We start from the raw sequence: 24,624 nt of genomic DNA on the forward strand, positions 1-24,624 counted from the left end.
GGTGACACCCCCCCCGGGGTGCAAACGCTCTCCCTCGCTAAACGCTCCTCGGAAGGATGGATAAAAATGTACTTTGCATGATGATACTCTGTGATGATCCTCCGTAACGTGATTCCAGCTCGCGCCGAAAGCTTTTGTGCGCGGGCATGTTGCAATGCACCCCAGAGACACTTTGATTTGCGCACCAGATGTTTCACAAAAATAATCACAATCTGTATGGAAGTTGTGTGTGACAAGAACAAAAATATTCCGAAATTAGCGCTGTGGCTCTGGCTACGCCTTTTTGTGTTTTTCCACAAAGATCTGCGAGGATTGGGGTTTCATTTAAACCCAACCATGTGAAAGTCACACCTGCCCACGGTCCCACCAGCAGCCAACACCGCGCTGGGCAGGCAGGGCGGTCGTCCCAGGGCTCTGCCCTCGCCTTGGGCGCTGGCCGCTGCCACCCGGAGGGGACAGGCCCTCTGCCACCCCCCTCTGCCCTCGCTCTCTTACACACGCACGTTTTCTGCCCAGCAGAACGATGGTTTCTGCACCGCTTACACTGTGCCACCACCACCAAGAGCAGACCTGCCAGTACCGTGCCCGCTACCACCTGGATGCGGCACTAGAAGACTGAATCTTATTTCGTTTTATTTTCTGTACCAGGCCTGTCAGCTACTCTCTCTTCCTTTATTCTCTTTAATGCAGTCACATCCTGGATGAAAATGTCAGAAGAGCACAGCATCATCTTTAAATTAACTTGACATTTCACCAGGGACATGCAGAGGCTTCAACGGAAAGCAAAAGTTAAATAATAAATAATTTTGGGGAACAAATCACCGGGCTGAGCGCCTGCACGGTGGCGTTGAGCACCTGGACACACAGCAAGGGAGAGCGCCCCAAAAACGGGGAAGAGAACGCGGTGAAGGGATCCCTGCAGCCGGGCTGGAGCCGCCCCCCCGCCCACATTTGGGGGCGCTGGGAAGGAGCGTGGGTCCCGTTTAGGTGCGATTCCCCGCAGACACCAGCACCAGCGGCGACGCGCGCACGTGCCTGTGCCTGAGGAGACGCCCAGCGGCGGTTCGGCAGGGACGCGCGTCCTTGGGCCATCCCCACGCTGCCCCTTCGCCTCCCACAACCTACCGCGGGGTCACCTGAGCGAGGAACGCTCCTGCGCTGCTCCTGCCCACCACCTCCGCGGAGTTCTGCCGGAGTAAACCCTGGGCCACTGCAGGTTGTCACACAACCAGCTCTAAGCAGAAAAGAACAAACTTCCACGGAGGCTGAAATCATCCCTCACCTTGAGGAAGTTCTCCCGCATGTGAATTCATGCTCTGAAGACCTGCTACACTATTCCTCCTCAAAGACTTTCAGATTCCCACGCGTTAATATTTCCCCGATGACACGAAATCGTGGGGTTTAGTGGACCCCAGAGCTGGCATGTGGGGAGGCCACGCCAGGCAGACAGAGCCGCTGCGCTCGCCCCGCGCCGGCACGGGCCAAGAGAGAGCTCAGCTACGACGGGCCCCTGGGCGAGGGGCGACAGGCACGCGGCGCCGACGAACAGCTCCTGCTTTGGAGCTCGCCCACTGGTCAACCTTCCAGTCAGATGGAGCCCACCGGCTCCTGCCAAGAAAAATCCCCAGCCCCAAGGAGGGACGCGGGGTGTTTCCGCAGCACGGGAGGCTTCAGCACCTCAGGGAAGTCTGAACCTACAACCACTGGCAGCAACGTTTCAGCTGCCTGAACACCATCCCGCCTCCTGCCACCACAAACTCTGAGGGACCAGTGGGGTTTAAAGTCCGGTCTAAAGTGGCATTAAAGAGAGGCCACAGTGGCATCTGCCAGCTGGCCGTTCACACTGCTGCGTGACGGGCAGCGGGGGCAGAACTGGCAGCATCCGTTGCAAGGCTTGAAATACGGGTAACGTGCAGGCGCGTCGCACCCCCAGGTCTCCGCTGAAACTGTTGCCAAGGCACCTGCGTGATCCATCTGCAGAGAAAGTGGGATAAATGCAAATGTGCATGTACAAATAATACCGTAGATCCCGCGGTGTGGAGGTGTATGTGCTAAGCAAGACCAGAAGGCAGCAGAAGCTGCCTGAAAAGGCCGGCTGAAAGGCTCTGCGCCGCGCGGTGCCCGAAGATGAGGCCTGGGCGATTGTTAAGAACCTTTATCTCCCAGGAAACAACAGCTGTCCAAGCCCAGCATTTCAAGGAACAACTCTAGGGGTAATTCAAATTATGCAGTTTGCTCGGCTGTATCATATTGTACATCTTAATGAACAAAGCCACAAGGACAATTCGAACTGATAAAAAAAGGGCTTTTCGGCGATAACAGCTGAACCACCAAAGGGTGGTCGGAATATCAATGCAGGCGGAGGATGTACGGGGAAGATCAAACTGTCACGCAGGAAATCTTTTCAAGCACCTACACCGAAGCAAAGCGGCAGCGACAGAGGAAAAGCTTTAAAGGTCGTGCTGTTTCGGAAACTTCACCACTGCTCGGCTTCTCCTTCTCCTGGAAAGAAGCAGCGCAGCGGGTCGGCTCTTCAGAGCCCTTCCCCGAGCCCTCCCTGCCAGAAAAGCGCCTTAGCGTGCCTTCGCGGGCCGAGCCGGCAGCAGTGGCAAGACGGGACGTGTGTCGAGCAAGAGGGGCTGATAGCAGGCCCCTTCGCCCCGGGCACGGGCTTGGGTGGGTCCAGGGAGCCCGCGGGGAGCGCGCGGAGCCCCTGCCACACGCCTGCCCCTCGCGCTGCCCGTCCCCTCCCGTTGGCGGCACCTCCTGCTCTGCCTCGTGCTCGCTGAGCGGCGTCTGTCACCGCTCCGAGATAAACTCCCGGGGCGTGGCTGCGCGTCCGCGTCCTGGCGGAGGTGTTCGGAGGAGAAGGGCTGCGTGGGAGCGAGTGAAAACCACGTCTGACGCCGGACCTGCACAGGAGGAGGCACTGACCACGCGCGTGCAGCTGCCGTCCAGCCCTTTCAGATTCTCCTCTCGGACAGTTTTAGCAGGAGAAATGAATTCCCTAACTCCCAAGCACTGCTCCCCAGAGCGTTATTTTCCTGGGGCGGTCTGTGGGGAGGACAGCACGCCTACAATCTCAGCTCTGGACGTCGGAACTGTTTTGGCACAAGTCCCTCTCTCCTCTTTTTTTTTTTTTTTAAAGTGAAAGCAAGACAACAGTTTCAGAACTACTCTACGGCTTCAGGGGAGATGAACTAGGCCAGAATTATATAAGAAGTTGGAGGAAAAAGACAAAATAAAGCACATTTCAAGTCCTCCGCCTCCTAAGGAAGGGTTTTCAGCCCGGCTGGCTGGCAGACGACTCGCACCCCGCTGAGACACGGAACACCCCGTCTGCTACCTAAGCACTTCCATCGCACGAGAAGAATATTTCAGCGTTTTGGTGATGATGGGAATTAAGGTATCAGTTGTCTCTTGAGGTTTTAAAAAGTGTTTCAACACTACTATGCTATGTAATTCTAGAGATTATGTTAATTTGACCTAATTTTTTCCAGCTACAAAGTCTCTTAACTATTGAAGAACAAAAGTTTCTGCAGCATCACGCTGCCTGGAAAACACACACGTGCCGGTCTCTGCGCCGAGGCGGGGGGTGAAGCCTCAGCTGCTTTTTGTGGGAGAAGCAGCTGGACTTGTGGGCAGGAGACGTGAAGACCCACATCAAGAAGACTCAGCGTTAGATCGGTGTCATGGAAGAATATAAAAATTTCTCTCATCAGCATTAACTGATCTTCCTACGTATCGTGAGCAGGAACTGCTGGAATTGGTGAACAATATCCCATTTTCATTACGTTTCTGGCCTCTTCAGCAGTTCACAGTCAATACAGAAACGCATCAAGGAGGTGATGGGGACCCAGCTGGGTTTTGCCAGCGGGATGTCAGTGACCTTGGGGTTTTAGATCCTCCGTCACGGCAAGCAAAGGTGGCAGAAAAACGGAGGAGGACAGCCACACGCTCCTGATCCCAAAGTCCTTCTGCCAGGCTGATACCAAAGCGACCCACGGTTCAGCTTGTGCAGCACGCGAGGAGCCGCTGGCCAGCGCGTCTCTGGGTGCGACAAACCGTCCTCCCCAGGGAGCAGCACCCTCACCACGGGCAGCGCTGATCCGCAGGGCAACAGTTCGCTCTGACGGAAAGCGGCCGAGGACAGCTGGGAAAGCGGCACGCCAGGTCCTCCCTTCCCCGAAACCCCTCACCCCGGCGCTGCCCCGTCCAACACAACCCCGTCGGAAGGCTTCAAGGGGGGGTTCTTACGGCTGGAGACACAGACTCAAGAAGCACCTCGAGCTGCAGCTGTGGGCGCTAAGCAGCTCCGGGGCATCACCCTGCCATCAGCGGGGCAGAAACCCTGCCAGAGCCACTGCCAGACCCGGGCAAGCAACAGCCGCAGGCAGGCCCCAGCTGCGCTGGAAATCCGCTCGACAGGAGGCCTGGTCATAGCCAGTCCCGACTCCAAGGACCACCCACCCCCCTTCTTATCTTTAGTACCAAAGAGCTAGAAAACTACCTTGGAGGAGAGCCTAGAAGCCCGGAGGCTACTGAAAACTCACACACAAGTTGCAACGCTTGCAGTGGGAGAGCAAACAACAAACCCGCTCTTTGTGAGGAACAGCCACGACACCTGAGAGCCTGCCGTGGCAGGCGAGGACGGCGCGCGCGTGGGAAGCCAGTCCTGGGGCCATCCCTGAGACCACAGGCCGATCGCAATCCAGTTCCCGGGAAAAGGACAGTCCTTAATGCTTGCGGGCACCGACAGAAACTGAACAGGGTCATTCAAGCATCAAGAGAAATTCTTCCTTATAGCCTTCCAAAATTCACTGAAAGCATGAACAAATTACCGTAAAACACAAGAAAACCGTCTGCGCGTCCATTTACACGGGACCGAGTTTCTCTGCAAATGGCTCTTAAGGAGAGTCTAACAAAGTTTGAGACCTACTCTGAAATGAAAGCTGGTTAAGTTAAGAAATTAAAAACAGAACTGAAACAAAGCCAGCAAATCGCAAACCGGGAAAGAGCCTTCACGGTGGAGGGTCTCAAGCATCTGAACTTGGGTGCCTGGAGCTCGGTTTTATGGATAAGCACCTGGAAAGAGGAAGACAGGGAATGGGAAGGTCTGGACAAGACGATGGCGATGGCAGACGGCGCACGCGCAGCGCACGTTAAGGCACGTTGGAAGAAAGACTTCAACTGCTTGTCCATGCCAGCGGAGTCTGACTTGGTTGCAAAAACCTCAGAAGGAAAGAAGCCACAAAACACCCTGAGCAGGACGGTTAGAGTCAGCTGAGCAGCATCATAAAAGCAAATAAAACATGAAGGCATTTACACAGGGGATGGTTCAGAGCAACAATAAACATTAGGCCATTAGCTATTCAATGGTCCATTCTCACCTTCGGTTTGTCACCTCTACCTCAAAACAAGGGGGGGGGGGGGAAAGCAAGCCAAAGCAAAAGCAGCAGTTGAAATAGAAAAGATCAGAAAAATGACAATGCAAATGATTACAAATAAATCAGAAAAGCCTTCCTTATGAGTGGAGAGAGTTGGGTCTAGTGAGGAAGTATGAGGGATGCGTGTGAAAGAGAGAGGTGTCTCGTGACCAGCCGGTTGGTTTTGTTCATCTTTTCTCGCAAGGCGGGGAAAAACTCAAAATGCTAAAAGCCAGCTCCTCAAAAAGGGACCTACAGATGATGTTCGACTCCAAAAATGACTGGTGGAATTCGCTTTTCTGGGAGAGTGAGGTAGAGGGCTTATCACAGAGACAGACCGAACACCGAGGCATCGGAAAAAGCATCTCGAGTCACGTGAGGCGAATTAAATTACTGAAGACCAAACATCCTGCTTCCAAGTCTAAATTGCTCGGAAATTGCTACTGATGGGGTTGAGGCTGCAACAACTGTCTGTACTAAACGAGCTCTAGGGCTGTCTGGACCGCTCGGTTAAAAGTTAGCCACCAAGTTAGCCAATATTAGCCACCAGTAACCGAGTTAACGGCTTTTTCTGCCACGGCAATTCCCACGTCTCAGAAACACCTGCGGTAAGGACTGTCCGACTCATCGAACTGCCGGACCAGGCCTTGCACTGTACGGTGGGTGGATTTGAGGAAAAAAAATAATAAAAAAATGCAAGTGATTTGTTTGTTGTTTTTCCCCAGGCTTCACGCTCTGCTTATATACATAAAAGACAATAAACATTCAGGACATTTCCAATGGTTATGAAGGTACCATACCTGTGATGGTGGTAGGGATGGTGGTGGTAGTGGTGGTGGTTGTTGTGGGAGGAGGGATAGTTGTGGGGGGATCTGGATAAAATATAAAAAGGAAAATAATAAAAAAGCAAATTAAGAAAAAACAAGCAGAACACAACAGCGGTCAATCGTGATCAGAGAGAAACAAGGACGCTAAGAAGCAGCACGGCTGTCGGAGGCCTTTCCTCCTCTAAAACCAGGTGGAGACGGCCCAGCTGGCTTTAAGGACAGCGGGCCAGATCCTCGGCAGCCGGACACGGCCTCGAGCTCGCCCGCACCTCGGCAGCTGCGCGCGGACTTACTCTAGCTGGAGAATCTGGCCCCGAAACTCTCCCCCGTTTTGCCTTCTACAACGCTAAAAAAAAATTAAAAACATAAATGAAACCCAGCATAAATTAGTCAATGAGAGAGAGAGAAATGGAATGGGAGAGGCATAAGAAAAATAAACTGCACACTTTCCACAACAAAAAGCACAGTTTACATGTACAGAGAGAGACACAGTGGTGCTTTGCTGGTTCTCTACGTCTACGTTTGGGTGGGAGGTTTGTGGGAGCGGCCCTGCTGCGCCTCACAAGCTCAGGATCGACAGCACGTAGATGGATCTCGCTTTCTGCCCCGGGCCCTCAACTTCACTACCCCTCCTCTGCGACTACACCTCGGCAGGATGTTCCAAACGGCTTCAAAGATAGTAACAAATACACAGAAATGAGAACATCGTTGCTAAATCTCAATTTCGAGGTATGAAGAATTTCGCCAAGCCCTTTTAATAAAAAAAAGTCGATATTTTTCTGACAATTGCAGTTGAACGCTCCTGTTGCTGCTACTGGGGCACTGTTAATGAGAAACACGGCTACGGGGACGTTTCTCGGCACGGGGATGTTTCTCTTCGTGACTGAGAACCGTTTCTCAGACGTACTTGACCTGCTGAGACTCAAACGCTGCCGCTCTTCACGGTATTTATGTTACGTACAGGGGCACAGGCTCATCAAAATCACTGGGCAGGAGAAGGTAAATATGAGGAGATGTAAAAGAAAAAATACGTATCAATGCCCAGATGATCAAACTGAATACGCTAAGTAGTCGGGAAGACTTTGAACTACAGATTCATTCGGCAATAATGGAGCATGAAACATTTCATGGGCTTTTGATTTTAGGTTTCCTCTATAGCATGTCAACTTTTCATCACTAACACATCTGCTACTCTTTTATCTCCAAGCGAGCTCTCTCAGATTCCCTAATTAAGACATCTGAACTTTAATTATATGCTGCACCTTTATTATATTCTGTACAACTTCCCGAAAGTTAAGAAACGTTACCTCGGAGTTTGCTCCGCTGGGGAGCGCTGATCTGCGGTGATATTCTAAGCGGCTACTGTCCCTCCCCTACACGTGGAGCGTCCCAGCCCCTACGCTGACAGCAGGGCACTCGGACCCGCTCCTCGCACCAACGTCCCCCCAGGAGCAGGGGGGGCCGAGGCAGAACCGGGGGAGGAAAGTGCCCGGCCAGTCCCCGAGCTGCACGGGGAACACGCTCTGCAGCAGGCTCTGCCTCGATAAAAGCCAAAAAAAAAATAATGATTGCGTGCTAACTGCGCTAGAAGTTTCTGGCAAACGTGTCTGCCCGCTCCCACGGGGAGGAAAAGCGTGAAATGAATTTTAAAAATAAACCTGCTTGGGGTGTGTGTCAGTGTGATTAGGCATCCCCACACCACGTGCGCAGCAGAGGGGGTGTTCAGCGGAGCTCGGCCGCGGTTATTGTGCAAGCCCCGGCTGCTGAGAGCCATCAGCCCGTGAAACCGGTGAACTGCGGCCGTGGCCTCTGGTACGGAGCGGGGGTCTCCGGCAGAGCTGTGCCAGAGGGACTGTGCCCGCCACTGCCCCCGCTCCCAAGTCTCGGTGACCGGGGGAGCGCTGCCCCGGCGAGCGGCGAGCACTGCGCGAGGCCCGGCCCCCCCGCCCTCCCGCGCCGCCTCAGCTCGAGGGCTGGAGGCGGGAAGAGCCCCCGCGGCGGGCTCCGTGCCCGCCGCACAACTGCCCTCCAGGGGCCGCCCCACCCAGGTCTGCGGCAGGAGGCGGCCACGGCCCAACGCTTCCTCCACGCCAGCACCTCGGGGTTCCTGCCCTGTTAAATTCGGGGTTAGAAGGATTCTTTATGCTGTCCAGAGCGCTGGATCCTGGCAGGACGCTCCCAAATGGGCAGAAACTGGACGTGATAGGCTACAAAACCGTTATCCACCCGCGGGCCCCGGCCAGGCTGGGCCAAGGCCTCCCCTACATGGCCAAAGCCTCTGCCGGACGCCTGAGCCCCCGGCACCCTGCACCTCCTTCTGACTAACACTGCCTCAAGTCTCCTCCCGGGGGTTTAAACCTGAGGGGAGCAGCCCTGAGGAAGCCCCATGTGGCCTAGTCCTCACCCACATCCAAAATGCAGAATAATTTAACAAGTGCAAAAGTTCCTGCGAGCCCTAAATCCCCGGTGACTAAGGTGGTCCGTCTAGCCCTGACTGGGCCAAGAGAGCTATGGAAAAGCACACGAGGAATGAAACCGCCTCGTCTACCCCTGCTTTACGGCAGGACCGTTCCGTAGCTGTAATCTCACGGGGACATGCCTGCGTCCTGTTTCAACTTCTTCATCTTCCACAACAGTAGTTGTTTCTCTAAACACCGATGTAATCGAGGTCTTTTTTTATGGCATGAATATACCAGTTATTCCATCAGAAATGCATACCTGACTTCATTTTGCAAACTGGACTCTTTTGGAGCTACAGGCACTAGAAAACTACCTGTCTGATGTGGTAGTTCACTTCGGTTTCAGCTCAAAGCTGCAGCTTTGGCATTTTCTTCAGTCTTTGGGCAAGTTTCTAAGGCTGGGCTTAAACTGGCTCACGTGCAAGGGGCATCCGGACAAGTGATGGGAGGCTCTTGACTATTTATCTGCATCTGAGCAAGTACAGGAAGACTTGGACTGCAGAGCTTCAAGCGGCTGTTGCATGGAATGAACTTCAACCCCAAGAGAGTTACTGTCCCGTCCGAGTAAGAGGCAACACCCACCACGAGCTTTGCCCAGCCCCGCGAAAACCACTTGTAGCAGGTAAAGTTTCAATATGCAGCCCAAGGGAAGTGTCCGTAATTAAACTGGGGGTTCCCTCTTCACGTGCCTGCTGAATCTTCACCACATGCAACGCCTCGTGACAGGAGCACAAGGTCTAAAGCGATGGCAAAATAATGCAGAGGAACTGAAGAATTAAAGTCGGTACTTAATGGCTCTTTAAAAAGATGCTGAGGCATGGTTTAACGTCTGCTCAGCTGCCACAGAGAGGCTTAAGGCATCTCATTCCTCCAGTTTATTTACTGGTTTGTAATTATCTGGGGATGCTGGCTGACTCTTCAGTAATTTAACTTGCTAATGAAAGACTTGGAACCACCCCCCCGGCCCCACTGCCGAAGACACGACAGAAGGATTACAAAAAGGCAAAGGAATTATCGGAGAAGGCCGAGGAGAACCGTCAGGCCCGGGGACTCCACAGCTCTCCCCGTGCCCCTGCTCTGGCTTCGCCCGAGAGCCCGGGCGTGCCGCGGCCAGCCCACGCGCGCAGCCCCGGGGGAAGGGGCTCCCCGGGCACCGCCCGGGCTCTGCCCCCGATGCCCGACACCGAGACTTGCAGAAGCAAAAGAAAAGGGTTTCCAGCCCCTGCCCCAGCCCGCACGCCGCCGACGTGCCGGGAGCTATCTGTAAATCTTGCATTAAGCAAAACGTTAACTTCTGTCAAAGCTTTCAGAGCGCGGTATGTTGCAAATATGTGTAAATGAGTCTAGAAGAACGGTGGTTTTTCTCACGTACCGTATACAAACAGCATGTAATCCGCATGTGATTTCCCCACCGCGTTTGAAGCCTCACAGCGGTATGTACCATTATCTGTTTTGTTTAGGTTACTAATGAGAAGGTTTGAACCAGACACTACAACGTGTTGAGGCATCTCATCATCTACTCTTAACCACCTCATGTCCGTAGGCCTACAGAGGAGGGAGAAAAAGAAACAAGCACATTACTATTTTCCTATGGTAAAGATGGCATCTTCAATAGTTCATCCACAGACAGAAAGCCCAAACCAAGAAAAACTGTAAAGAAATAACACATACTTTTTTGCACTACTCAAGCCCAGATGCTGTCGGGCTTCCTCATTTTATATTTATTTTAACCCAACAGGAAACTGTATCCAGACCTTAAATTTTCTGAAAACACTAATGCAAGCAGGAAGAAAGTTCATTAGTGGTTAATCATTCACTTATTCAGTAAACCTGAAATCTTGGAGGCTGCAGACTAAATGTGCATCCACAGGGTGCTCTGGGTGTCGAGCTGGACAGCGGGTGGCAGAGCAGGTACCCCGGCTCAAGCCTGAGCCCCTCCCCAGGGCAATGCGACGGGGCTCTGCACCTCAGCGGGGGCCGTGCCGCTCGCTGGGAGCGCCTCAGCTGCCAGGAGACAGGAACGTCCCTCTCCTCTCCCCCGTCCCACCTGGCCAAGGGCACCCTCGGCCTCCGGAACCAAAACGAGTGTCACCTCGGCATCGTTCGGGGACTGACATCAGCCTGCTTTGTTAGGGCCAGTAAAGAAAGCGAGTGCTGTGGGCCTTGGAGGGGGGAATTTTTTTAAAAAATTTATTATTATTACAGTCTTTAAGCAGCAGTAAGGGGACGGATCAGCTGCTCCTGAGACAGCCTTCCCCAGCCAGAAAAGCCCAGCATTTTCCGGGCAACCTGGCAGTGAGCCCCTTGTGCTTTACGCTGCACAACCGCTTCCAGCCCGCCTAGGCCCAGAGTGGAGGTCGGGCTCTGCCGGGAGCTTGGGCCCTTCCTGGCGCCCAACGGCCGAGCGCTGCCACGGTGCCGCAGCACCTGAGGCTCCAGGCTCCCGGACACGCTCCCAGGACGGACCCAACCCTGAGCAAAACCAGCTGGAGCCGAGGGCTGGTTCCGGGCACGGGCTTGGCACGCTCCCCCTCGCGTCCGCGCCCTCGGCACGCGAGCCACGGCCGGGGCAGCGGCAGCTGTGTGGGGAGCAGGAAGGCGGCGTCCCCCCAGCGAGGGTGGAAGGGCCGGTGACGCTCCAGGCTGCGGTTCTCAAAGGCTCTTTGTGACGTGGGGGTCCCTCGGCTTCCCCCGCCGCCTGCGCTACACAGCGGCCGGCTCCTCAGAGACGGGCCTCGCCCTGGGCGCCCGATGAGGGACCGTTCCAGTACCCACCTGCTTTGGGCACAGTCTCTGGGGGGGGGGTTTGGGTCTAACCTAACAAAAGAGCTGTATTAATGCCCAAACAGGAATTTCTACTCTCCGGGCTCTTTTCCTCTGAGCTTCCGTCCCCCAGTGTCTATGTTGCCCAGTTTTGCAGAGGAATGATTTTGTTTAACTGGAAAAACATCCCTGCCCGTCTTAGACCTCTGCAAAGGATTTTATGAGATCTCTCTGCTTTAAAAGCGTAGGACTGAACACAGCCCATTACTTGGGTGTTTTCTAACGCTCTGAGACCAGGTAAAGTGACCTACATAAGCGACTTCCTAGGACAGCGCTAACATCCCCGTAACGTTAAATGGCACGCTGCTGGGGAGACGGGTCTGTCTTATTTAACATGTCTAGGTCTTAGTCAGAGCCTGGAAGGAAAGAAGTACAGGAGCCTATTCATTAAATTCCCAGATGATAGCACACGGGAGGGGGAACTGCAGTTACCCGTGAGAGGAGGAATGCAAAGGGGCTTTGGCAGACCCTGAGCAGGGAGCAGATATTAAAATGGGATGCGGCAGGGACGTGCCAGTCTCTAATGTACGGGGAAGGAACCAGCCTCGTGCCCAGCAGGAGGAACTGGGAAGCAGGAAGGGACCAAATAACCCGGGCAAGGCGGTGGGGCGGCCGCGGAGCACGGCAGCGCCCCAAAGCTGCCCCCGTGCCCAGCGTGCTGTGCTGCCTGGCGCTGCCTGCGCTGCCCGCAGCAGAGCACTCGCACGGGGGCTCCAGCTCCACTACAGCTGCGGGAACTCCTCGGCTCTGGGTGTGCTACCAGGAGGTGCTGACACGTCTCAGGGGTGTTTGCAGCAATCTTATGGACATGACGAAAATAAAAAAGGATAGGAAATACTTGACAGCCATAAATCCAAGTGGAAGAGGAAGTTTTTAAAAAAAAAAAAAAAAATAATCGACAAAACTCAAATTAGAACAACAAAAGTGTGGAAGAAAATCTATCCTCCCTTGCCAGGATTTTCCTGATGCATAAATGTCTTCACTACGTCAGAAAGCCTCAAGGGCATGGCAAGAAGAGGAGAAAGAATAAAACTTGTCCTTCATGAAAACCACACAGGGCACCAAAAGGGAGGAAAATCATCACAGAGTCAATCCAAGCAGAAAGACAAACTGCCTTACCTCAGGGGGCCACTCCAGTTCCACCAGCGCCCAGCGCCCTGGTGCAGCCGCGTGCCCGCCTGCCGCTCGGGGGAGAGGCGCTCGGCCGGGCACCCTGCCCTCTGCACCCGAGCGGGCCCGCGGGGCCGGGGAGAGCTCTCCGGGGAGCTCGTCCAGCCGACGGCCCTCGGCGTTCGTTACGTGGGATAAACACAAACCAAAACGGACACCTTGACGGTGCGGCAGAAGCTCGGGTGCAGAAAGCGTCTCTCCCTCGCGCTGCTGCGCCGTCCCCGCAGCAGAGAGTGACCCTTTGAGCGTCTGCAGCAGCCGCAGAGGCCAAACAACGCCCGCGGGCTTCTGCAGCGCGACCCCGCCGCCGCCGGGCGCCCCGCTCCGGCCCGGGGAAGGCTCCAACTTACTGTGGCTTTCCAAACGCTGCGCACGTCAGCTCCAGCGGCTCCCCTTCTCTCGTCAGGCCTTGCACCGGGTAGTTCTGAGACACCCGCACCTGAGGCTTATCTGCGGGGCAAAAACACACCTGGTAAATCGTGGGGTCAGGCCCGACGGGATTTGCGCGCGTCCGACGTGAGAAGCGACGACGGCCACGGCCCGTCCTCGGCCCGTGCCGTCAGCCTCACCGGTGGGGAGTGCGGCACCGGCCCCCGGCTGGCAGCGGGACAAGGGGGAGCAGCAGGAAAAGGGGGAGCCACCGGCACCTCGGCCCCCGACCGGAGCACCACCCGTCTCCGGGAAACACGTTTTGCTGCACTGGAGTTTATCTCTGAACTCGCTCAAGCTAAGAGGAACTCATTTGCCTTCGCGCTGAGGTGAAACCAGAGATATCTGCGGCGCTGGGAATTGATAGGTTTTATCGTGTGTCATATATTACTGTATGACAACACTTGGCGTCCACGCATATTAATACGCCGGGCTTTACAAGAGATGCTTGTTAGAGACACAAAAGAAGTCACAGCCACTGCTGGTTTTGTTTAAACAACAGAAGGTTTTATTGCGTCCAAACGAAGCTCATCTAAATCCTAAAATAAACACAGAGAATTAAAGCATTTATAGTTAGGGAGGCAACTCAAAAACACTTTAGCAAGACCCTGCAGGAAAAAAAAAAGCCACACTGCAAACCTGGAGTCCACAATTAAAAAATTCATTACCTCCTACAACTGAAACACAGATTAAAAATGCAGACTAAGCTGTGGCTAAAATGTTATCAGTGCAAGAAATCAATTCAGTGCTACAAATGCCATTAAGCCATATATATTTTTCAGGAATTTACTCAACTGTAAGGAACAAAGGAAGGCAAAAAAATCAGTATGCATAAAGGTTGAAACCATTTAAATGTTTCTATTTCCTTGGAGAGTAACTGCTACCAAAAATATTGGCTTGCTGCATTTTATTAACTGTGTTTAACTCATTAACATGCCTCCTATGGAATAATAGAGATTAGAAAAAAAAAATCTGTGTCAGGATTTAACCAATTTAAACTCTCATAATTTTCAGTAATGGAATAAGCTACACGAGTAAATCCTCTCCTGAGATGACTGTACCACAAACATTTTATAACCTAATCCCCCTTCCAGATGCTCCTCGCAGCCACGAGACTCGGGCGTCTCCGCAGGCTGACGGAGGCTTCGGGGCGTCCGAGGGGCCGAGCCCCAATCCCGCGGGAAACGCGGGCGACTTCGCCAGGCCGGACACGCGTTAACGCTTCGCCCCTGCGACAGACGGACGTGGGGGACAGCGGCACGTTCCGGTTGCGAGCGGAGGGCACGAAGGTCCCTCTCGGAGGTGCAGGAGCCCCCGAGCGCGCCCCAGCACAAGCCGCGCTGAGCCGGGTCTGCACCGCCAGGAGGACGAGTTACACCGAGTATTAGGCAGCAAGTAACTCACAAGCAGCAGCTGAAACGCTGTGCTCACGATGCTCGGCGCTCTCATTCATAACTCCCACCCCCCCGGCCATCTGCTCACTATTTATTATTTGCTTTGCGGCAGTACCCAGGAGCCCACGCCAGAAAGGCGGCTGCTGCCGCCCGCCGCGCCGTGGAACGAGCAGAAACCCTCCTCAGCCCCGTTTCAGGGCAGCACAAGGACAGCAGCTCACTGCGCTGCAAAAGCTCTGCGCAACATCTTCCGCGGCCTGTTGCGCCCGTCCCGTTTTCATTAGATCAATCTTAGCGTTTCTAACGAGCTGTTTACAGCTGACAGTGACTTATGGCAACCCGGAGGAATTGGCCGGGGGCTTGCGGCGCTGGGGAGGAGCGGGGAACTCGGCGAGCTCTCCCCAGACTCCGGGAGGCGAGTCCTTCCCCTCAGCTCTCCAGCCCCACGGTGCTCGCTCGCCCAGCGAACGCGCCCCGTTCGGCCCGGGCGCCGCGGGGACGGCACCGGCACCTGCAATCCAGGCTCCAGCGGCGGCCGAGCGGGCCCCGGGAGGGCAGGAGCGTTCCCCCGTTATCACAGCAAACGCCTCTCCCGCCGCCCGCACGCCACTGATCACAGCGGATGCTTCGGAAAACGCTTCCCGAGCCGGAGGGATTCAGCCCGCCGGCGGGGCACTCGGGAGAACCGACATTCTAACTAGGCTCATGGCACACAAAAAGCATTTCACCTGCTTTAACCAAAAATCTCGAGGTGGGGTCTTTTCTTCCTGTTTCTAAACACGTGCCTTTAGGTAAGTGTCAGTTCTACTCCTATTGCTCCTCTGCCCAAGTCAGTTTATGTTCTTCCGATTAAGGACTCTGGCAGCAAAGCTTTGGGAAGTGCCGAGCTCCACGGGATCCCAAGCTCAGCTCCTGCACGGGACGGTGACGTTAGTAGCCTACGCTGCTCGAGTCGTGACGGTTTTCTCAACCAGCAGCTTGTCACCTACCAGCCCCTTGATCAAAAGGCCACGTTCTAATGCTGGCGTCTGCAGCCGTGACTATCCCAGAGGGCGACCTGGGACGTCAGGTGAGAAGCAGCGGAGTTTTTCCCAAGTGCATCCCAGCAGCCCGAAATCCTCGACTTGGAACTGAAATATCCTAGCGCAGGGTTACTACAGAAACGCTTGTGTCTGTGCATCTGAGGCGCTACATACTCCACTGGCAGCCAATTAGATCTAACAACCCAAAGCTATTTCCTAGTACACTCATTTCTAGCAGCTTAAAAAAACAGCCTAGTAATTTAATAAGGCACCTTTATTAAGCTAAATTCATTCAAAAGCTAAGAGTGATATACAAGGTTAAATACCAGTAGTCTAAAGGTTACGCTGTAGCAGCAACCAATTTGAAAAACTTATTACAAACCCATTCTGCATTTGATGAGATTTCTTTTACAACAGGCACACGGTGTGCAGGGTAATGCTCCTGCCCCCGCCCCCGAAGAGACGGTCTTTTCCCTTCGCCAGCCTCCAGCTGACACGTCCCCCCTCGGCGCTGCAGCGCCCAGCCCAGGCTGCACCCGCCCGCAGCTCTGAAGTGACAAAACGCTCGAGCGATTCTGCACTTGTCCCAGTTCTTCCCCCTCTGAGCTGCTCGCCCAGTTTCTGCGCCATCAGCAAAGATTATTAACAGTGACTTTTTAAGAACTTCAAATGCTTTGTGGGAGCATTGAACAGCATCAGGCCAAGCACCCAGGCCAGTGCATTCGCTCTAAAAATACCATCGTTTGCTGATTACTTCCTAATGACTGTCCTTTGAGATCTGCCAGTTAGTGATTTCTTAATCCATTTAAATGTGCGCTCCATCGATAATGCTTAGATCTCATTAATCAGCCAAGATAAAACGTTATACCCAGTTCAGTGCCTTACAAAAGCCTAAGCCTATTACTTCTACCTATTTCCTTTCATCAGGCCAAGCTCTGATCTCTGAGGCAGACGAGCCCGCCGCCTCCAAGCCCCTCACCAGCGGGATCGGCAGGCCCGACCTCCTCGTGTGCCCAGGGGCCCGCGATGCTGCGGCCGGGTCGGCCTCGGATCCAGCGGTTTCACTGCTCCCGTCCAGCGATCTCGCTGTTCACGAGGGCTGCGAGAGGCTGGTGCGGAGCCCCGCGCCGCGCTGGACGTACGCGATCTTTGGGGCCGCGCCAGTCGTGCCGGAGTTGAGTCATCACAGCGCAGCAGCTCCTGCTCCTCCGGCAATCTCTGCGCAAGCGACAGGGCTCCTACGATGCAGCAATCTGTCCGCTCCGAACACGGAGCCTGCGCCCCAGCACTCATTAGTAACGCAGTAAAAACATTCTGGGAAACGCTACTTCTCTTCCGAAGGCCAGGCGCCTCCTCGCCCGCGCCAACCACCACCAGCAACAAGCCAGCCAGCCCCTCCCGGCCGGCGCGCTCCCAGCTGGGCTCGGGAGACAGCCAGAAGCCTTCCTCCCATGCACAATGCTTTGGGGGGAAACCATACGGAAATAGGAACGAGGAGGACAAGCTCCCGAGAGCGGGCTGGGGCTCGCGGAGCTGCGCCGTCCCACAGCGCCGCGGCGCCCCTCGGCAGTTCAGCTCCAGCCGCACGATCCCGCCGGTAACTCTCCCCGCGTCTGTCTTCAGACGGGCACTGTTCTATCCAGCTCCTCGTCTCCGCTTTGTCCTGTGGCCCCAACAAACTATTAAAACCTCCCGACTTCTGGCACTTTCTGCATCTCACCAGGCTGGCGCGCCGGGGGAAGAGCAGGGGGAGCGTGTTCTCCAGCATGAAAGGATCCAGTGAAGTTAACCCTGATACGCAGGTGTAAATACAATTGTCACCTTTATCCTGAAATCAGGAGGGTTTGCTTATCAGGAAATGAAGTCTGCGTCAGAGACAGCCCAGACCCGGCAGGCCGGTATCTCCTCCTCACCTCTGGCAAGGACAACAGTCTGCAGTGCTGATTTTCAGGCAAAATACAGAAATCTATTAAATAAATAGATTCCGAGTTTAAAATCAGAAATAAACATATGACTGGCAGTTCATAACTTGTCTGGAAGAGCCTTGTGACCCCCAGCGCGACTTTGCAAAATTCACCCTCAACTAAAGGAAGGTAAAGTCTTAGCTTGGAGCAGGAGGAGCCAGAGCCCAAGCCAGACGGGGACAGAGGGCACAAACATTTCCCTTGCCGATATTTAAGCACACGCCGCTGCTTAGTGCTTGGCGAAAGGCGGAGTCTGGGCCGTAACGTGTGCTCCCCGCTCCCAACAACAACCCTCCGAGAAAACCTTATTAATGAGCTTGCAAACGAGCACCCAACTGGGAAATGTCACAAACAAGAGTGGCTAATGCCCCAGAAAATCAAATAACTGAACACTTGGCTGATTGTGGTGCTTTTCATATTTACTAAAAGGAAAAAAAAAAAAAAAAGCTTTAAATCAAAGTTTCTGAAGGGTCAACACCTCACTGAACAAAACAACTCATTTATTCGTTTTTAGAAATCTCCAGATGATAAATTACATTGATGTTAATCACTTCACTGCATACTATGCAATTAATACTCGCACTCGATAGAAATGTAAGGATTACTGGAGATGCGACAGCATACATATATATGGCTGATTTTTAACATAATTGGGTGCAAAAAATTCTCCCATCGTAACAGCAGAGGCTGGAACAGATTCCATCGGTGCATATTTTAAAAGTACACGTGTAGGTATCATAAAAATGAATGTGCAATTAATTTTAAGTTCAGAAAAGCCAAAAAAACCCCAACCCGGAGAAAATGCCAAATCAAGACTTTGACACTTTCACTTCCAGTATCACGTAATGAGATAAGGAAAAGTACCACGAAGGATGAACTTAAATATCTCCGAGAGTATCTGGTTCCATTCAATTCCCTAATGATATTTTAATGCATTTTGTTGCTTCATTTCCTTTCTAAAATTACACTCAACGCGGTGCTGTCCCATCCCTCACTGACGGGGCTGAGTCCCCCAAAGCGAGCGACTCCAGGCAGACCCACGCTGCGGCCGCGCGCGGCGCGGGGCCAGGCTGACGGCGGGGCTGTTCCTCGGGCACGGAGCCGTTACCGGCATCAGGAGGACGTGGCCCCATTCCTCCAAGCGTGGCTGGGAGGGTTCCACCCGCAGCGCAGAGGCTCTGGCCTGTCGAGAGCTCGTCGCACGGACGCAGCCTACGCTCAAGGGGAAGCGCTTCTCTCCGACCTGCACCCAGGGCCGGGCCCTGCCACAGCACAGACACAACCTGTCGCTTCCTCCGCGGGTGGGACGGGCGAACACTCAGCAAGAACCAGCTTTACTCGCTGTTGGCCAACAACAGCAAACAGTCCCCGCCCGGTACACGCGCTGTGAACTCCCTGTTTATTTTTACAGTCCAGCTTAGGGCACGGTACCGAGTGATTGGCACGTATTAGGGCAGCTCTTCTGGGAACTCTGTGTCTATTCCTGTGCCGCAGCAGAAGCCCCCCAGGCACAAGAGGAGCAAGAGACCCGTCCTCCCTCTCCATCGGACCTGAAGATGCCTGGAACCACCCAGGGAGGGACCAAGGCAGCAGCAAGACAACCCGAGTGCAGCGCAGGCAACAGTCGCCCTATTGCACCTCGGGCTGCCCGTGCACGGGCCGCGCTGGCACGGCAGGAGGAGCCCCCGCGAGCACCCCCACCCCGCAGAGACCGAGGGTGCGCTGCCCCTCCCCGCCCCGAGCACCGCCGCCTTCCTCCCGAAACCAGGAACCACCAACAGCCGCTTGGAAACACCTTCCAGAAGTTACTGAGAAACTCTAACAACCCAAAACCCCAAGTCTGCAATTTTCTTTGAACTACAACAACCGAGAAAACGTTCAAATGAATTGTTTTTCAAACAACTGTTTTCATTTCAGGCTCGCTTGCCTCCAAAGGGCACAAACCCCCCCGCGGGTCAGAGCCTGCGCCCTCTGTGTTTGGAGTAGGGTCCTCTGATGACAAACGTCCCAGCCCTCCCTTCCCCACTTTGCAAACTACGCAGGCTTCTTTTTTTTTTTTTTCACCTGAAAAACCCCCCACAACTTGAGTTGCATCTTGGAAAAAATCTCTCCGTACTCTGAAATTTAGTCAGACACAAAATACCTCATTATTGGAGATGGCTCCATCCATCATCCTCCTGTCCTTCCCCAACGCATTTCATGCTCGAGTTGGACACATTAAGTGCAGAGAAATACAACATCTGCCGAGAAAAACATTTCCCTGTGTCCTGCTGGTGTTGGGAAGAGGCGGACGCGCTGTGCCCTTGGTGGGAACGGGCAGGACTCGGGGAGGGAAGGTACGGGCAGGGGCCTGAGCACGCCACAGGCAACCGCTGCGGGGAACCGCAGGCTCGGCCCCAGCGCCCAGCCCGTCCCCGAAAGCCAACGGCCAGCGCCTCGGCCCGACGGGGGGATCCGCGTTCCCCCAGGGGCCAAGCCCGCGTCCGCGGGAGCTGTTGGTGAGTTGCCCACCCGGGAAGATAAGAGGATTTTCCTCCCCCTCACGCTCTCCCCTCGGCCAACAAGTCACCGGCGTGAAGCGGGACCGGCCCCAGGGGAGGCGTTTGCTCTGCCACTGCCGCTCCCCGCTCAGCTCAGGCCCGGCAGCAGGTAGGAAATGCAGAGGCCCGGACACGCTCCAGGGGAGCCGAGAGCGGTGCTGAGGGCAGGGACCCGCGCGACAGGCGCAGCGGGAGCTCCCCGGCACCACCACGGGTACCCACAGGGCACCCCAACAACCGCACCTTGCGGGGTCGGCCTCCACGGCACGGGCAGCCCTGGAACGGCTGCGGATGACAAGGGACTGACCGCAGGAAGAATGGAAAAAACGACAAGTTTTTTTCAGAAACAGCGGCCCTGGCCTATCCCGGCCAACAATCAGGATTTCAGAGGAATTTCTGAAAGGAAGCCCAAAGGAAATGTCAACCCTGTCACCCAAGGGGAAGAAACCCGGCAAGATTTCAACACCTCCACAACAGGGGAGATGGGATTTTTCTTCTCCCCCCATTAAGTATTTGATCAAACCTCACAAAGGTGCTGATGTATTATTAAAGCTAATGGAGCTCTACCAGAAATGTTAATGGACATTACGTCTACATAAATGAATTACACATTAGCACAGTAGCAAGAAATCTAGTATCTGCCAATTTAAGAAGTATCTGATCATTTCTGTTTTCCTCATTACAGGAACGTTGCTTCCCGCTAGTTCCAGAGATACGAGAATAGTAACCAAGATGTTCATAATGAAACTACATAATGAAGCAGATGAAATACATTAATACAAAACTTCCTCTTCCCCTTTTAATGTAACGTTAGAGTTGAAGCGAACCTACAAACAGAACCACTCTGAAGCACCCTCGCAGCCCGGTTTCCCAGGGCACCCCCACCCCGCGGCGAGGACGCCCTGACTCTGCTCTGGGGAGCCCTTTGGGGAGCGGGGGGTGTGTGTGCAGCAGCTCCGTCATCGTCACGGGCTGCAGGGTGGGCAGGGCTGCGCGTGGCACCCCCAGCCTGCCAGGAACCCGCTCCGAAACCTCGGCAACCCCCTACGCAGCAGCGCGGGTCCCGGATGAAGTGAAATGTGTTACTAGCACCGAACACGTTGGGAGCGTTACAGAAACAGCTTGGCCTTAATCAGTGGTGTTGCTACAGACTCCACATAATTCCTGTGACTCTGGTTTATAAAACCAGCCGGTGCTGCACCTTCACAAAGCACAATACTGAGATTCCTTTGGACGGCACCAAGTTTTTGCCAGTAAACTCTCAATGGCGGCTGGTCGCTTTGATGTGGCAGTAGAGAAGCGCTTTTCAAAGAGATAAGTAGGTTGCTAAAAGAAAAATACTCAGATTTAATCTGTTCTGACTATTATAAAGCCCAGCCAGGAACCTTTGATGATGCAAATTCTACGTACAGAAAGTTGGTTCTTAAGAGACAGTATTTATCGTACCGCAGAGGGCTAGGAAACGTCACGCCTTGACCCGTGAAGTGGTACCCAACATTTTGATTCCACTTTTTATACAAGGGGATATAAACCCCATCTATGCTGTAATTTTATCACGTAGCAAATAGTTCCTGAACTCCTTGGTGAGCAATTTCAGACATTAAGAGAATGAGAAGCTCTGCTACTCACACATGACTTCCAGGTAACGCTGCGTCTGCAAGTCTTTGACAGCAGGGTGATCCACCAAGCAGATGACGGGGACGCCATCGTCCTCCCGTCCCACCTTCAGCAAGAGCTGGCTGGTCACCGTGTACATGTCGGACCACTGCTCCACCTCGGACTTGCCTGCGGGGAGAGGAGAGAGCGTGCGGAGCGTGACCATGGAGGGAGGGTGGTGCAGGGCGGGGGGCACGCGGCTCCGCGGGACGATGCTGCCCCTGAACGGCCGCTGCCCCCAAACCCCCAACTCCGACATCCATGAGCTACAAATCCCCTCCCGCCCTTGAATCAACAAACAGCTAGAAAAGTGATTAAACAGATTAACGGAATTGAAAGTAGCATCGATGGGCTGAAGCACGGCAGCAGGGCTCTGCCTGGAGAGGGGGGAGGCACGTGCGGGGCCGGCTGCTGGAGGACGCCACAACGCGCCGCACGAACAAGGAGGAAGGAAAGACAAGACAAGGCAGGAGAAAGAGGATTTTTCCAGGAACTCAGCAAGCGCTGGCTGACAGCGCACCGCCACGTTGCCTTCAAACACTCTTATCTGTGGCTTTTTACTGAAGAACTCAGTCAAAACATTGAGTAACTTTTGTAGCAAACACAAAATATTTCTGTGTAATATATTAAAGCGAAACAGAGGCCAGATGCAGAAAGTGACAGCCCTTGATGTCGAGAGGATTGGCTTTCTGATCAGCCACGCTACCCCTTCCTGCCACTCACAACCCAGCAGTTCCCTTTCCCTGCCTCCGAGTAAAGGAAAACATCCCAAGGCCCCGCGGGGCGAGCTGGTGCTGCAAGAACCTGCCACTCAGCTCAGCCGTCGTCAAAGAGGGGGGAAAGCTGGGACTCAACCGCCAACACAAGACTCCATCCACAAGATGGAGAGGTCAAGCATGAAGGGCCGCGCGCTGGGATGGGGGGAGCCCCGGAAAGGGGTCCCGGGAAGATCTGCCCCCACGACGGTGACAGCGGTGCTGGGAAGCGGCCGGGCAGGGCCTGGCGTGGCAGCAGGGCTGCGTCCCCCCCCGCCAGCTGCCTCCCGGCCTGCCCGGGCGCTCGTGGGCGTTGGGGGCCTCAAGAGAGGATTCCACCTTGCCCTGGAGGGGGCTGGATTTGAAGCGCTGAGCCCGGACTTCTGCAGCGAGTCCTTCGGCGTCTCCGAGCGGGTAAAGCACAAAGGTGGTGTCAAGCAAACTCACATCTCCACGCAGACTTAAACCAACAGCACGTCACAGGCAATCAGAGCCGCTGACTTGAATGTGCAAATACCGGGAGCAACCAGACTTCAGGGATTCGGAGAAACCCACCTTGTATGAATATTCAACCGAACACAGAGAAAACGCTCTCCCAACAAGAGAGCCAGACGTGAAGGTGAACGGAAAATCTTTAGAGCCCAAAGCGCCGACGATCCGACCGGGCAGAAAGCTGCACAAGCCACCGCGGGAATAAACTCAACGTGCAGCTCTGGGGCTCCTCAAGGTCACCTGCAGCTACAGAAAGTCTCCAGAAGCCCGTACTCGAGCCTGGCAGGTAGGCAGAGGACCAAATGGAGTCCAGCCCTTCTGTGCTAGAGAATAATCTGTCTGCCCACATATTCCTTTGTTCCTGAGCTGGCGTTTACAGCAGCTCGCTCTACTTTTTTTTTTTTTTTTTTTTCCCCTCAAACTGGCAACAGAGAACAAAAACCCAGTGTTACATAAATCATTTCAGCTATCTGAAAAAAGCAAGCAACTGAGAGGATACATCTACCGGTTAGCTCCTTGTTTCCTTTGAACCATCTGATGGTGGTGGCTGGTCTGCTGGCCATGGCAGTGCAGTTCAGCTCAATCTCTTCTCCCTCCACGGCGATTTCTTTCTGGATATCAATTACCAAATTGCGTGGCGGGACTACAATGAGAAAACCAACACAACACATACGTGATGAAAAAAACATTTTTTGATCACTAACAGCAGACAAAACCTTCAGAAAAACCCATAAAATCTACTAGAGGGGAACTAGCCACCAGCATTTATTTGATCTTTCGATCGATCCAATCCTTTGATAGGCGGTCTCACGGTAATCAGAGCAAGCGCTTTCACTCTCCACCTCACAATCACTGTAGTTTCGCAAGTTATTACTTATCAAATTTGTAACTTTCTGTTCTCCCTCCCAGGCAGGCGCCGCGCCAGGAGCAGCTCTAGTCTTCCGCACTACTCAGATGTGTATGTTGCTATTTAAAACTACAGCTCGGCTCGGTGCGCGCTTCTTGACTCCTGACAAGGAGAGGAGACACAAAAGCTGACATTTGGAAGTGCATTACTTACCGTGCCTCGAACCTCGCTCGCGAGGCAGCTCCTCTCTCCTGCTGTTCAGCTTCCAGCCTCAGCCGCGAGGCGTGGAAGCCGGCCAGCAAACATCAACCTCGTTTAAGATGCTCAAGGAGCCGCCGCGCGCAAGGCCGGGGTGGGAGGGCACCACCCTCGGAGCAGCACCGCGTCCCCGTCGCACCACCACAGACCCGGCACAGAGCCACCCCGAGGGGGCTGAGCGCCCGCTCCGCACCCCGCGACGGGCACCTGCACCCCACGGCAGGTCCTTAGCACGGCAGCTTGCCCTTCTCCCCAGACAGGTACCTCCTTCCAGAACACCGAGCTGGAAGGCTGTACCCAATGAAAAATAACCCAGTGCTACTCAGAAACAGGCTACAACTTTAGGGGGACCATGGCCACAGCAGTCCCAGAGATGTGACAAACGGGCTTAAAAATCTGACAGCAAGAAGGTTTCTCTTCCCCATGGAAGCACCCATAGCTAGTGAGGCAAAAGACAGAAAAAAAAATGAACATCAAGAGTTCGTACAACACTGAGCTGCAGTTTCAGAAAAAACCCAGAACTTCCAAAGGAAACTCAACCTTGCTCTGATCAATATGATTA

At 54.1% G+C, this 24,624-nt stretch overlaps 1 protein-coding gene across 6 annotated transcripts in view; it reads right to left on the reverse strand.

Annotated features, from left to right (window-relative positions):
- Window positions 1–24,624, reverse strand: part of CADM1 (cell adhesion molecule 1) — a 156,029-nt gene that overhangs the window by 22,448 nt on the left and 108,957 nt on the right. For 3 of the 6 annotated variants that reach the window (XM_074927623.1, XM_074927620.1, XM_074927619.1), the window contains exons 4-8: window positions 23,463–23,600; window positions 21,684–21,839; window positions 13,056–13,155; window positions 10,085–10,257; window positions 6,227–6,298 (exon numbers count right to left, since the gene is read on the reverse strand). In XM_074927623.1, the coding sequence (XP_074783724.1) occupies window positions 6,227–6,298; window positions 10,085–10,257; window positions 13,056–13,155; window positions 21,684–21,839; window positions 23,463–23,600 (639 nt within the window). The remainder of the gene's footprint in view (window positions 1–6,226; window positions 6,299–10,084; window positions 10,258–13,055; window positions 13,156–21,683; window positions 21,840–23,462; window positions 23,601–24,624) is intronic. The other 3 variants (XM_074927624.1, XM_074927622.1, XM_074927625.1) reach the window with 1 other exon arrangement.

This window comes from Athene noctua, chromosome 26 (genome assembly GCF_965140245.1).
Source record: "Athene noctua chromosome 26, bAthNoc1.hap1.1, whole genome shotgun sequence".
In the NCBI taxonomy this organism is placed as follows: domain Eukaryota; kingdom Metazoa; phylum Chordata; class Aves; order Strigiformes; family Strigidae; genus Athene; species Athene noctua.